The sequence below is a fragment of the Canis lupus genome, chromosome 18 (genome assembly GCF_048164855.1).
Source record: "Canis lupus baileyi chromosome 18, mCanLup2.hap1, whole genome shotgun sequence".
Classification (NCBI taxonomy): Eukaryota; Metazoa; Chordata; class Mammalia; order Carnivora; family Canidae; genus Canis; species Canis lupus.
This window is the reverse complement of record NC_132855.1, coordinates 37,797,824-37,812,428: the sequence shown is the minus strand read 5'-3', so window position 1 is coordinate 37,812,428 and position 14,605 is coordinate 37,797,824. Positions and strand designations below refer to the sequence as shown.

Genomic DNA, 14,605 nt, shown 5'->3' with positions numbered 1-14,605 from the left:
TTATTTTAAGGGAGAGAATGAGAGCAGGGAGAGGAGCAGAGAGAGAGGGAGAGAAAAACCCAAGCAGTCTCTGTGCTGAGGGTGGAGCTCCACTTGGGGCTTGACCTCATGACCCCAAGATCATGACCTGAAGCAAAATCAAGAGTCAGATGCTTCAACTGACTGAGCCACCCAAGCACCCCTTCCTATTTTTTAAAAAAGATTTATTTATTTATTCATGAGAGACAGAGAGGTAGAGACACAGGCAGAGGGAGAAGCAGGCTCCCCACAAAGAGCCCAATATAAGACTCGATCCTGGACCCTGGGATCACTCCCTGAGCTGAAGGCAGACGCTCAACTGCTGAGCCACCCAGGTGTCTCACCCCTTCCTATTTTTATGCTGCTGTCTAGAGTTTTAGTTCTGTCTTGATTTCTTATAACTCCACAAACTTGGCATCATTATTGCTTTATGCAGTTGCTGTTACTTGGAATTATTCACATATTTATCACTTATAACTTCGTTTTACATTTTACCCTTTTTTTCTGGTATTATTTCTCTTCTTTTTGAATCTTTGGTAATAAACTTTATTGGTCCCGTTTTTCTGAATATGTTTATTTTATCATTGTTCTCAAAAGATAAGTTTGCCTCTTCTTTCTGTGGAATAGAGTTCTAAGCAAACAGTTACTTTCTTTCAAAACTACTTTTGTGTTGTTTTACCCTTCTAATAGTTTTCCTTAGAACTGTGACTATGTTGTAAGCTGTCATGTCTCTTTATCTGCTTGATCCTCAGTTTGTCTTTGGCGTGATCCTTAGTTTGTTTTTGGTGTTCTGCAATTTTACTGTGTAATGTATCCTGATATGGGTTTCTCTCATTTAGTTTGCTGGCTGATATATTGTGCTTCAGGAATCTGATAATTTTTGTCTTTATCAGTACTGGGATGTTTTTAACCATCATTGCTTTGAACATTGCCTCTCTCCTATAATCTAGATCCTTCTGGAACTCAGAAGTAAGAAGAATGTTCTCATGTGCTGTTGACCTCTGTTTTAGGATTCATTGGTTTTGATTCTTTGTGTTGAATTCTGGATAATATCTTTCATATCTTCCAGTTTACTAATTCCTTATGCAGTTGTGAGTCATTTGCTCTATCTAAATGCCCTAATTTATTTATTTATTTATTTATTTATTTATTTATTTATTTATTTAATTTATTTATTTCTCTTTTCTTCTTTCTTTCTTTCTTTCTTTCTTTCTTTCTTTCTTTCTTTCTTTCTTTCTTTCTTTCTTTCTTTCCTGTTTGGTTCTTATTGATATTCTTTTGTCATTGTTTCAGGTTTCCTTTTATTTCTTCAAATATTACAGAATATATGATAAATCTGTTTATAATTTAGTTTTGCTACCCAAGGTCTTTATGGGTCTCATTCTGTAGGGTTTTGGATTCTGTTGACTTTTCCTTGCTGTGACTTGTTTCTTCATTTGTATTGTAATTTTTGATTATGAGCTCATGTTTCTTGGAAGTTTTTGGTGAATTCTTTGAGATTTAGTTTGAGAGTTTGTTTCTTCACAGATTTGTGTTTCCTACTTCTCTAGGTGTTTGGGCCCCAGAGGTTGTCCTTGTCCCTGTGGAGCATGGGTCATTAAAACCCAGACTTTTGCCATCAGAAAACAGCAGTGGCCACTGGGTAAACAGTAGCTTTAGGACTTGCATATACTCCTGTGGATTTGTAGGTTTATATCCTTTCTGGCTTGTATAGGATTTCTTTAGTCTTTTGTTGGCTTGGGCATACATTAAAAAAAGGCATATTTATATTTAAGACATTACCACAAATACTCTTCATCCTTTCACACAATCAACAAATATAAGCTGGTTTAGAATGTGCATTCATTAGATAGGATTTCAAAAGATATAAAATGTGTCAGGAAGCATAGTAATGAATTCTGGGTCAGTTGGACTTCTTGGTCCCTTTGATTGTGTGATTCATGGAAATTTGAGTCAGACTTTGACATATGGTTGACAGAGCTATTGCCAGTTTTTATCTTATGTTTCTTTTTGTGCATTTTGATGAAAACAGGAAGGAGGTAAAACAGCCAGCTTTCTTGTTTTCTCAGAAGTCTGAAACAAGTCTTAAGACGGATAGTACTTTATGACTAGACTATTAGCAACTTGTTAGGCACTTACAGTGTTAGTGCCAGTTTTACACAGGACTCAGCACCATGCTTTGTACCCACTGGCATGGGAGAGGTGATAGAGAAGCAGGTCAAGATGCAGCATCTAGACTGGGTACTTCTTCTTTTGGAGAAAGTGCCTTGTCTTTTTTTCTCCTCTAGGGTTTAGCACCATGCCTGGCTGGTATTTGGCCTTCAGAACATCTTGGTTGAATGAATTAAAAAGTGAGCAGTTGAAGAAGCAACTGAATTTTAGCAATTTATTTATTTATTTATTTTTTTAAGTAGGCTCCAGGTCCATCATGTGGCTTGAACTCATGATGCTAAGATCGAGAGTCATATGCTCTATGGATGGAGCCAGCCAGGCACCCCATAACAGTTTGCTTTTATTTAGAGATGAAGTAAAGACTTGTGATGATACATTTAGGTTGTTTTGAAAGTCAAAGGACCCCTTCTTTTTTGTGAGGGGACAGGGAGAGGACCGCCCTGTTTGCACCGGGCAGCAAGTTCTTGCCAGACAGTGAATCTGCTGGTACCTTGATCATGAACTTCTCAGCCTCCAGAATTATGAAATATAAATCTACTGTTTGTAAGTTAAAAAAAGAGAAGAAAAGAAAAGAAAATGACAGACTTTTATAGGCAATTTTGGGAGTGAGTCCTTTTGGAAGTTGAATGTGTTGGCTCCTGTTGTATGTTAAATATATTTAAGTGAGCAGATAGAGCAATTTGAAAACCTGCCCTGAAGGTTTTATTATTATTATTTTAATCTATTTTTTTAATTCATTCTAGGTTTCCCTGTGCTGTAGAGAGTTGTAAAGAGGTATGACTTTACACCATTCTCCCTTAAGACAGAATTCTCCCATAGAACATTATTTAAATATGCCCCAGGCTATTTTTTTGTGAAAAGATGCTTTAAAAAAAAAGATTTTATTTATTTATTCGTGAGAGAAACAGAGAGAGAGAGGCAGAGACACAGGCAGGGAGAAGCAGGCTCCATGCAGGAAGCTCGATATGGGACTAGATCCCAGGATCATGCCCTGGGCCAAAGGCAAAAGCTCAACCACTGAGCTACCCAGGTATCCCAGGAGATGCCTTTTGATAGAGTTGTCTGAAGTCTTTTTCAGAATGTTTTTCATTTCAGAGTAGCAACGTTGAGTACAGTGGTTAGAAATTCGTATTGTGTTACTAGAAATCTGTTATTTAAAGCAAAACTTAAGTAGTTTTGGGACACCTGGCTGGCTCAGTTGGTAGAGCATGTGAGTCTTGATCTTGGGGTTGTGAATTCGAGTCCAATGTCAGGGGTACAGTTTAATTTAAAAAAATCATTAAAAAAATTCTTGAATGGCTTTTTTTTTGGTGGCAGTTATATAGAATTATGTGGTAGCTCTTCTCAAACATAAAAATTTATTATTGTATCATTACATTAGAAGAGTCAGGGTAACACTAAAACTTGACTCAAAATTAAGTTCTTGGTCAGTGAATAAGATCCAAATGATAGAAATTCTAAGTGAAATTTGTTTAAGCTCTTGAAACGCAGCACCTTTATCTTCTAAATTTCTGTATCTCCCCATACTACTTAGCATCTTTCTTTAGAAAAAAATAAATCTATAGTTTTCACATGTCACCACATTAAAGAGGGAATTAAAAAAATAAAACCTCTTGAAATTAAGATGTCTGCTGACTGGAGTACATCACATGATTAGGTAGGTAATCACACCCATCTGTAGAGGAGCAGGTTATACTGAAGAATTATCTGGCCAAATACTAAGAGTGAAGAGCTTGAGAAACCCTGGTTTAATGTAATGGGAGATTTTACCTTCCTTCCTGACCCTCCCCGCCAACTGCCAATTTTAAATTCTAGTTAGTTAACATACAATGCAGTATTGGTTTCTTGAGTAGAATTCAATGATTCATCACTTACATACAACACCCAGTACTCATCATAACAAGTGCCGTCCTTGTTAGGATGAGCATTACCTACCCATGATGATATCCATCACCCATCTAGACCATCTCCTACCCATCTCCCTCCATTAACCCTCAGTTTATTCTCTATCTTAAGAGTCTGTTATGATTTGTTTCCCTTTCTCCTTTTTTCCCCTCCTCCCATATGTTCATCCGTTTTGTTTCTTAAATTGCACATATGAGTAAAATCACATGGTATTTATTTTTCTCTGATTTATTTCACTTAGCATTATACCTTCTAGCTGTATCCACATCATTGCAAATGCAAGATTTCATTCTTTTTGATGGCTGGGTAATATTCCACTCATCTATCTATCTATCTATCTATCTATCTATCTATCTATCTATCTATCTCACATCTTTATCCATTCTTCAGTCAGTGGACATTTGGGCTTTTTCCATAGTTACTGCTGTGAACATCAGGTGCATGTACCCCTTTGAATCTGTATTTTTGTATTCTTGGGTAAATACCTAGTACTGTAATTGCTGAATACTTGGGTCGTTCTATTTTTAACTTTTTGAGGAACCTCCATACCGTTTTCCAGAATGGCTACAGTTTGCATTCCTACCAACAGTGCAAGAGAGTTCACCTTTCCCCACATCCTGTCTAATACCTTTTGTTTCCTGTGTTGTTAGTTTTAGCCATTGTGACAGGTATGAGATGGTATCTCATTGTGGTTTTGATTTGTATTTCCCTGATGATGAATGATATTGAGCATCTTTTCATGTGTCTTTGAACCATCTGGATGTTTACTCATGTCTTCTGCCTATGAATTGGATTATTTGTTCTTTGGGTGTTGAGTTTGTTAAGTTCTTTGTAGATTTTGGATACTAACCCTTTATCAGATATGTCATTTGTAGATATCTTCTCCCATTCCATAGACTGCCTTTTAGTTTTGATTGTTTCCTTCACTGTGCAAAAGGTTTTTATCTTGATGAAGTCCCAATAGTTCATTTTTGCTTTTGTTTCTACTCCCTCTGGTGACATGTCTAATAAGAAGTTACTATAGCCAAGGTCAAAGAGGTTTCTGCTTGTGTTCACCTCTAGGATTTTTGATGGTTTCCTGTCTCACATTTTGGGCTTTCATCCATTTTGAATTTATTTTGGTGTATGCTGTAAGAAAGTGGCCCAGTTTCATTCTTCTGTGTGTTGCTGTTCAGTTTTGCCAACACCATTTTTTGAAGAGAATTTTTTTTCCATTGAATATTATTTCCTGCATTGCTGAAGATTAGTTGACCTTATAGTTAGTTGTGGGTCCATTTCGGCATTTTTCTCTTCTGTTTCATTGATCTCTGTGTCTATTTTTGTGCCAGTACCATAATGTCTTGATGATTACAGCTTTGTAATATGGATTAAAGTCCAGAATTGTGATGCCTCCAGCTTTGTTTTTCTTTTCAGTGTTGCTTTGACTCTTCAGGGTCTTTTATGGTTCTGTACAAGTGTTAGGATTTGTTTCAGCTCTGTGAAAAATGCTGGTGGTACTTTGATGGGGATTGCATTAAATGTGTAGATTGCTTGGGGGTAGTATAGACATTTTAACGATGTTTTTTCTTCTAATCCATAATTATGAAATGTTTTCCTATTTCTTTGTATCCTCTTCAATTTCTTTCATAAGTGTTCTATAGTTTTCAGCATAGAGATCTTTTACCTGTTTGGTTGGGTTTATTTCCAAGGTATCTTATGGTTCTTGGTGCAGTTGCAAATGAGATCAGTACCTTGATTTCCTTTTCTTTTTCTTTTTTATTGGTATATAGAAATGAAACAGATTTCGGTACATTGATTTATATGTCCTGTGAGTTTGCTGAATTCATGTATCAGTTCTAGCAATTATGTGGTGGAGTCTCTTGGGTTTCTACATACAGTATCATATTGTCTGCAAATAGTGAAAGTTTGACTTCTTCTTGCCAGCTTAAATGCCTTTTATTTCTTTTTGTTGTGTGATTGCCAAGGCTAAGATGTTCGGTACTATGTTAAATAGTAATGGTGAAAGTAGACATCCCTGTCTTGTTCCCAACTGTGGAGGAAAAGCTCTCCATTTTTTCCCCATTGAGGATGATATTAGCTTTGGGTCTTTTGTATATGGCCTTTATGTTGTTGAGCTAGTTACTCTTTCCCTACTTTGTTGAGGGTTTTTATCAAGAGTGGATACTATGTTTTGTCAGATGCTTTTTCTGCATCTATTGAGAAGATCATAAGATTCTTTTCTTTTATTAATGTGGTGTATCACACTGATTGATTTGTGAATATTGAACCACCCTTGCAGCCCAGGAACACATCCCATTTGATCGGGGTGAATAGTTCTTTTAATGTACTGTTGGATTTGATTTGCTACTATTTTTTTGAGAATTTTTGCATCTATGTTCATCAGAGATATTGGCCTGTAATTCTCCTTTTTAGTGGGTCTTTGGTTTTGGAGTCAAGCTAATGCTGGCCTTGTAGAAGGAGTTTGGAAATTTTCCTTCCATTTCTATTTTTTTGAAATTTATTTTTTCTTCTCAATTTGAGAAGAATAGGTATTAACTCTATTTTTTAAAAAAGATTTTATTTATTTGAGAAAGAGAGAGAGAGAGAGCACGAGCAGGGGAGGAGAGGGAGAAGCAGACTCCCTGCTGACCAGGGAGCCCAACACAAGGCTCAGTCCCAGGACTCTGGGATCGTTACCTGAGCTGAAGGCAGATGCGTAGCTGACGGAGGCCACCCAGGCGCCTCTTCACTTTTCTTCAAATGTTTGGTAGAACCCCTGGGAAGCCATCTGGCCCTAGACTTTTGTTTATTGGGAGATTTTTGATTATTGATTCAATTTCTTTGCTAGTTATGGGTCTGAATAGTTTTTCTATTTCTTCCTGTTTCAGCTTTGGTAGTTTGTATGTCTCTAGAATTCGTCCATTTTTTCCAGGTTGCCCAGTTTGTTGGCATATAATTTTTCACATATTCTCTTATACTTGTTCGTATTTCTGTGGTGTGGGTTGTGACCACTGTCTTTCATTTGTGATTTTATTTATTTGGGTCCTTTCTCTTTTTCTTTTTGACAAGTCTAGCTAGAGGTTTATCAAGATTATTGATTCTTTCAAAGAATCTGCTTTTAGGTTCCTTGATCTGTTACACTGGGTTTTTTGTTATTGTTGTTTCTATATTGTTTATTTCTGCTCTAATCTTATTTCTCTTCTTCTGCTGACTTCAGGCTTCATTTGCTGTTTCTTTTCTACCTCAATTAGGTGTAGGATTAGACTGTGTATTTGAGACTTTTCTTGCTTCTTGAGGTAGGCCTGTATTGCAATATTCTTCCATCTTAGGACTATTTTTGCTGTATCCCAAAGGTTTTTGACTCTCAGGTTTTCATTTTTATTTACTTCCATGTACTTTTTAATTTCTTCTTTAATTTTCTGGTTAACCCATTCATTCTTTAGTAGGATGTTCTGTAACTTCCATGTGTTTGTGGTGTTTACAAATTTTTTCTTGTGGTTGACTTCAAGTTTCATAGCATCGTGGTCTGAAAATATGGCTGGTATGATCTCAGTCTTTCTGTACTTCTTGAGGGCTGATTTGTGACCCAGTATGTATTCTGTTTTGGAGAATGTTGCATGTGCATTCAAGAGAATGTGTATTTGGAGAATGTGTATTCTGCTGCTTTAGGATGAAATGTTCTGAATATATCTGTTAAGTCCATCTGCCCCAGTGTGTCATTCAGAGCTATTGTTTCCTTGTTGATTTTCTGCTTAGATGATCTGTCCATGGTTTTAACTGTTAAAGTCTCCTACTATTATTATATTATTATAAATGAGTTTCTTTATGTTTTTTTTTTTATTAATTGTTTCATACATTTGGGTGCTTCCAAGTTGGCAGCATGGATAATTACAGTTGTTAGATCTTCTTAATAATAGTGGCCTTCTTCATCTCTTGTTACAGTCTTTGGTTTGAAAATTAGTTTGGGGGGTTCTGAGTGGCTCAGTTGGTTAAACACTGGACACTTGATTTCATCTCAGGTTATAATCTCAGGATCATGAGATCCAGCCTCACATCAGGCTCTACACTCAACACAGAGTCTGCTTAAGATTTTTTCCCTCTCATTTGCCCCTCCCCCATCTCTTCTTTTCTCTCTCTCTCACACACACAAATAATTAAAACAAAGAAAATCTAGTTTGTCTGATAAGTATGACTACTCTGGCTTTCTTTTGATGTCTGTTAGCGTGATAAATAATTCTCCATCTCACTTTCAATCTGAAGGTGTGTTTAGGTCTAAATGAATCTCTTGTAGGCATCATATAGATGGATTTTGGGTTTTTTTTTTTTTAAGATTTTATTTATTTACTCATAAGAGACACACAGAGAGAGAGAGAGGCAGAGAGACAGGCAGAGGGAGAAGCGGGCTCCATGCAGGGAACCCAATGTGGGACTCGATCCCACGTCTCCAGGATAATGCCCTGGGCTGAAGGCAGCGCTAAACCACTGAGTCACCAGGCTGCCCTGGATCTTGTTTTTTTTTTTATCCATTCTGATACCCTGTGTCTTTTGATTAGAGGATTTAGTTCATTTACATTCAGAGTGATTATTGAAAGATATGAATTTAGTACTGTTATATTACCCTTAAAGTTTGTTTTTCTGCTAGCGTTGTCTGTTCCTCTCTAGTCTTTGTTGCTTTTGGTCGTCTCTTCTCCACTCATAGTCTCATTTAATATTTCTTGCAGGGATGGTTTAGTGGTTATGAATGTCTTTATCTCTCTTCATCTCTCCTCCTTTTGTGAATGACAGCCTTGGTAGATAAAGTATTCTTGGCTGGATATTTTTCCCATTCAGCACATTAAATATATGTGCTGCCACTGTCTTCTGGTCTGTCAAGTTTCTGTGGACAGATCTGCTGTGAACTTATCTATCTTACCTTGTACATTAAGGACTTTTTTTTTTCCTCCTGATTTTAGGATTCTTTCCTTTTCAGTATATTTTGTGTATTTGACTATGATTCTTCTTGGTGATTGTTGGCTTTTGTTGAATTTAATGGGAGTTGTCTTTGCTTACTAGATTTCAGTGTCTGTTTCCTTCCCCAGATTAGGGAAGTTTTCAGCTATAAATTGCTCAGATAAACCTTCTGCCCCTTTTTCTCATCTTCTGGAACTTCTACAATATGAATGTTATTATGTTTTAAGGAGTCACTGAGTTCTGTAAGTCTACATTCATGATCCAATACTTTTCTTTCCCTTTTCAGCTTCATTATTTTCCATAATTTTATCTTCTATATCACCAATTCTCTCCTCTGATTCATCCATCTTCATTGTTATGGCATCTATTCACGTTTATATCTGGGTTATAGCATTTTTAATTTTGGCCTGACTAGATTTTAGTTCTTTTATTTCTAAAGTAAGGGATTCTCTAGTGTCTTCTGTGCTTTTTTTCAAGCCCACCTAGTGTCCTTATACTTGTTTTAAATTCTGGTTTAGAGGATCCCTGGGTGGCTCAGCAGTTTAGCGCCTGTCTTTGGCCAAGAGCATGATCTTGGAGTTCCGGGATTGAGTTCCACATCAGGGTCTCTGCATGGAGCCTGCTTCTCCCTCTGCCCCTCTCTCTGTGTTTCTCATGAATAAATAAATAAAATATTTTATAAGTAAATAAATAAATAAATTCTAGTTTAGACATCTTATATTTGTATTGATTAAGTTCCTCACTGTGACTTTTTCCTATTCTTTCTTTAGGGTTGAATTCTTCCATCTTGTCATTATGTCCAAGAAAAAAAAAAAAAAAAGAGGAAGCTAGATCCTATGTGTTTTGATCAGCTTGTTAAAAGCATCTGGATCCAAAAAAAAATTTTAAAAAATAAATTTAGAAAATGAAAAATACAAGTAAATTAAGTAAAAAATACATACAATAAAAAGAAAATTCAAAAAAAATTTAAAATTAAATAAAATAAAAAACAATACAAAGGAAGGGAGATCCTGTTTCCCCTAGAGCTGAAGCTTTGCAGCACTCTGATCTGTAGACTTGGTGCCTGTGGTGTTCATGCTGGACCTGTTGCTCTGGTTCTCAGGTGATCTTGCCCTATTGGAGATGGGCTCACAGCACACAAGGGGGCGGGGCCTGGTGTGAGCGGCTTCAGCCTCCACTAGGTGGTGCCCTTTTGCTTCCTGAAGTTTTTCAGCACTGGTGGGCGAGGTGGAAGTGGCATTGCCCTGTTCTCTCCTCCTAGGATGGGGAGCTGGCACCTGCCACCCTTCAGGAAGCCCTCCCAGGAGAGCACACAGCCACCTCTCCTGTGTCTCCTGTGTCATTTCTGTGTCCACCGTGTCTGTCTCTGCCTGCCAACTGGCACTGCACTCCCATGTTTCACCTCAGGCATGGACTGGGTTCCCAAACTCCAAATTTTAGAGATCCCGGTGGGCAGGACCCGTGCTGATCCCCTGGGGGAGGGTCTGGCTGCACCGTAGCTGCCCACAGGTTTGTCCCAGAAATCGGGTGTGCAACCACACAGTGGCTTGGAGTTTATGGCAAAAAGTGTAACAGAAAGGATACCAAGACTCGGTGCCTGTGTTCTGATGCTAGCCAATGGGGCAGCTCAGTGGTGCCCTCTGGGTACCTTGCCCCTAGAGAGGTCACAGCACCCCCTCTCCTAAATGTACTCTAACTGGGGAACTGCCTCTCCATGTGAACCCAGGGGATCCTCAGACCTCCCTGCACAATCCTAGGTCTCTGTTCTCCTTACCCACCGGAGCATTGCTAAGACCCAGGCATGACCCTGGTGATGTCGCAGACCTCTGAAACTTCACACTTTGTGGCCTCTGAAACTTCACACTCTGCACTCCACTGTTTTTATAAAAACTTGCGATAGTCTACCCCTCTCCTTTCCTTTGCCCAGTCAGTGGTTTTGGGGAATAGTTTTTCTTGTGCAATTCTCTGTGTGCCCACTTCCACTCTTTCTCTCTCACTCCTCTCTCTGCAATTAGGATTCTTTCTCTATCGCAGCACCCACATCTCTTATCTTCCCCAAATCAGTTCTCTGCAGTTCCTACCTTTCATGATGTGGTGGTTTGGTTTTTTTGTTTATTTTTCAGCTCTAGTTGTGCATTTTTTACTCTTTCTCAGCCCTCTGATCAGTTGCTTGGGTATTCAGGATGACTTGATGGTTTTTTATCTAGCTGTGTTCCAGGGAGGAGGCAAGCCTTGGGTCTCCCTACTCCTCTGCTGTCTTCACTCCTCTAAGATTTTGCCTTCCTATATTAGTAGAATTAGGGGAGACATTATTATGCTGGTTTAATTTATTTTTATTTATTTTTTCATGAATAAGGACAGGGGAGGGGGAAAAAGCAGCCAGTACTTATCACTGCCAGGATACCAGTCTTGACTCTGAAAATAATAGGGTAGCTAATTAGAAGGGGAAAAAAAAACAACAACAAAAATCCCCAAATCCAACAACAACAGCAATAAAACTACACAAAACCTCCCTTATGATTCTAACAGAGACTTTGGGGGTCATGTTTATTTACAGAGTAATGGAGGAGAGTAAAATTGCATGAGGTCAGTTTTACCCTTAGACTGTATGCAATGATGTAAATAAAAAAGATATGAGAAAGAAAGTTCTGTTCTAAAACCTTTTTGGGCCAACTTGTGACTTTTCAAGATGACTGTCATATGCTTGAAAAGTAATTCTGCTAAAGAAAATTCCAGAAAATTAGTAATTTCAGATTATGTAATGCTTCCAGGATAGCAGGGTTTTATTATTATAGCAACAGCTAATGATTGCAAACAGCTCCTAGTGGAGCTAATGAGTAGCTGGCAGTTGAGATTATCAGAGGAAGCCTCTGTGCTGTTCTCCATGGCAAGTAAAGCCAACTGTTAAAAGTCACTAAGTTGTGGAGATAAACTAGAAAAACTCCCCAACCCAGATCAAGAAAAGAAACCCTACAAAATGAAGAAAAAAAATCCCAACTTGGCCTCTGTGTGAAATCTTCACTGTGAAGTTCTCTGGAGTTCTTTGCGCTCTTCCAGAATCCTGTTTTACCTGGTGCTGTATAATTATCAATTTGTAGCTCAAGATCTTCCGACTTTCTAAGTATTTTAGATATTCTGTTTAGGCCAAAAATCATACCTGTAAAACTTATCAATTTGCTAAAAGCAACTATATTAGTCATGTTAGGGAAGTGAGTTTTATTAAATCATTTCCCTTCAGTTTTTAATGGCTGTTATATATGCACATGATGTCATTTTCCAGTTAGGTGACAAGCGAAAAGGTTAAAAGTGTTACATTAAAGGACAGCTCTCTTCAAAATGAGATTGCCACCACTACTTTGTATTCATCCGGTTATGTTGTAAAAGCTGCGCTGCTGTACATCTCTGAGCTGCTCCAGACCAGCTGAAGTGGAATGGAAATACTAGTTCAAGGAGAAAAAAGAACAATGTAATATTTCCTACTGTTAAAAAATAACTTGTTCATGTGTTTTTTTAAATGGTTGATGGTGTGTATTAAAATGCTCTGGTGTTCATATTCCATTGGATAAGTGTAAAAGAATGTTATAAGTTTTATTTCAACATTTGAATAATCATAGTGTGCTATAAACTACATCCATTATAATTTTCAGTGGAAATTTTTAGATGTTACCTTTAAAAATGCAAGGGGGTACATAATGTTTGGTCTTTTCAGAGTTATGTGAGCACTGCAATATAATTAGTGGCTTTGAAATTTTTTGCCTGCAACTCACACTAAGAAATACATTTCATATCGTGACCTAGCACCAAAAGCAAAAGTTCATAAACCATTATTTGGCAAATGTGATAGTCTCTGATGATCTTTTTGCTTCCTTTCCCTTTCTCTTCATCTTCTTTTTTCTTTTTTCTCCTATTTCATTCCATTTAAAAATGTGAAAAAAAAAATGTGGCCACGACCCATTAAATTGAATTTACTTCTACTAAAGGGTTGGAATTAGCAGTTTGAAAAATAGCTGTAGATCCAAGATTAAATTTTTTGTGTTTTTTTGTCTCCTGAGTGTTTTTTTGAGGGGGAGAGGTGATGGTTTGAGCATAAAATTAGAGAAGTGGAAATAAAATTTATGTTAATGTTCAATTAATTGTCTTTTAGACTTCCGGGGAGCTTGTTTATGACATCAGCTTAAAGGCCTTTTTCCTTGCTCCCTACTTGTTTATCCTCATATTTCCATACCTTTCCCCCATGACACCAATGTCACAAACGTTCAAAAAAAAAAAAAAAAAAAAAAAAAACCTATCTGGGATGACAAAACAAAGGCAAACCTTTGGGTAATCATTGGTAGTACAAAGTTAGTGGATAAATTTTAAGAGGTTAAAATCATCTCTCTCATAGTAATGTAAAATCTGTCAGACTACCAAACTCATCAAGGAGGGAACTTGCAAGATATTATGACTGGTTCAAAAGAGAACTCAAAGTATCACCACACATTTGTAGTCAAAGGCAGGAATTTTGAATTTATAAATGGATGCAAAACTGGTCACTATCCCACAGAGCAGTAATTAATGCATTTTACCAGATTCATTTCTGTGGACAGGAATTACTCACGTGACTATCCATTTTCTACAAGTTACCTCCTACAGAGTGGTGATATAACCTAGTCAAAGATGAAAGTTGGGTACGCTAGCCAGAATGTCCACTAAATTCCAAAGCCTTTCTCAGTTTTTCTTTATGTCAGTTAGGTTTAAGCTATTATGCACGTTCCTGGCCTAGGTTTAACATTTAACATAATGCAAATACTACAAAAGAACTGTACTGTGAGTATAAACTGGTCATGCATCTTGGTGACAATAGGTATTAGGTTTGGTGTATATTTTTCCATATTTTTGTTTTCTAAAGCATAAACATGCTCATCCCCTCTGCCCCTTCACACACAAAATAGAAATTACTTTTATAAATAGAAAGCCTGCTAGTTCTTTTTTAAGAAACAAATAAATTAGAACTATAGACAGAGTAAGATAGTATAAAACAAATACAGTAAAAAAACATACTGTAAAGAATATATAGATATTAAAACAGATTATTAAAGAATTATAAGTAAATCATATCAGCTACAATGATTTATTAAAAAAATGAGGAAAAATAAATCACTTCAGCTGAAAGGTTCTCTAAGAGGACTGGGCCGGCAGGAGCTGGAGTTGGGGGGCCTAGGATCCTAGTCCCACTCACGGGCATTAAAACAGGCCCTTCATAATGAGGCAGCTTTAGACTTTCAAGGCTGTGTTCCACTGAGCTTTGTAGATGCTTTGGGATCATCTGCTTGGGGGAGAGATGAGCTAACTACAGCTTCAGCCTGGTCCTGTTTGTGTTTCGTGGTTGTTTCTGTTTTTATTATTGTTTTTAGCTTGGCCATAGCAGTGAGTGAAACTGTGAGTCAGGGCTTTCCCACCTCAAAACCATCAAAAGCTCTTTTTAGCTGGTTCCTGGATCCAGCCCTCACAAGCCTTGTTTTGGTGAAGGGCTCCTCCTCGTGGCTCCCTGGATATCTCTCTTCCTCCCTCCGTCTCTGGAAGTGCCTGTGGGAGACTGGCC

General features: G+C 37.5%; 1 protein-coding gene across 14 annotated transcripts in view; it reads left to right on the top strand.

Annotated features, from left to right (window-relative positions):
* The window catches only part of UMAD1 (UBAP1-MVB12-associated (UMA) domain containing 1), a 230,306-nt gene that overhangs the window by 9,802 nt on the left and 205,899 nt on the right, over positions 1 to 14,605 (top strand). For 2 of the 14 annotated variants that reach the window (XM_072784023.1, XM_072784024.1), the window contains exon 2: positions 2,934 to 2,964. The exons of 10 other annotated variants lie outside the window; for them this stretch is intronic. Coding sequence is in view for 1 of the 4 variants with exons in the window: in XM_072784033.1 (XP_072640134.1) it covers positions 2,934 to 2,964; positions 9,795 to 9,800 (37 nt within the window). In the remaining 3 variants the exon portion in view is untranslated. Of the gene's footprint in view, positions 1 to 2,933; positions 2,965 to 9,794; positions 9,886 to 12,306; positions 12,491 to 14,605 lie in introns of those variants that run through there. 2 more of the 14 variants (XM_072784033.1, XM_072784028.1) reach the window with 2 other exon arrangements.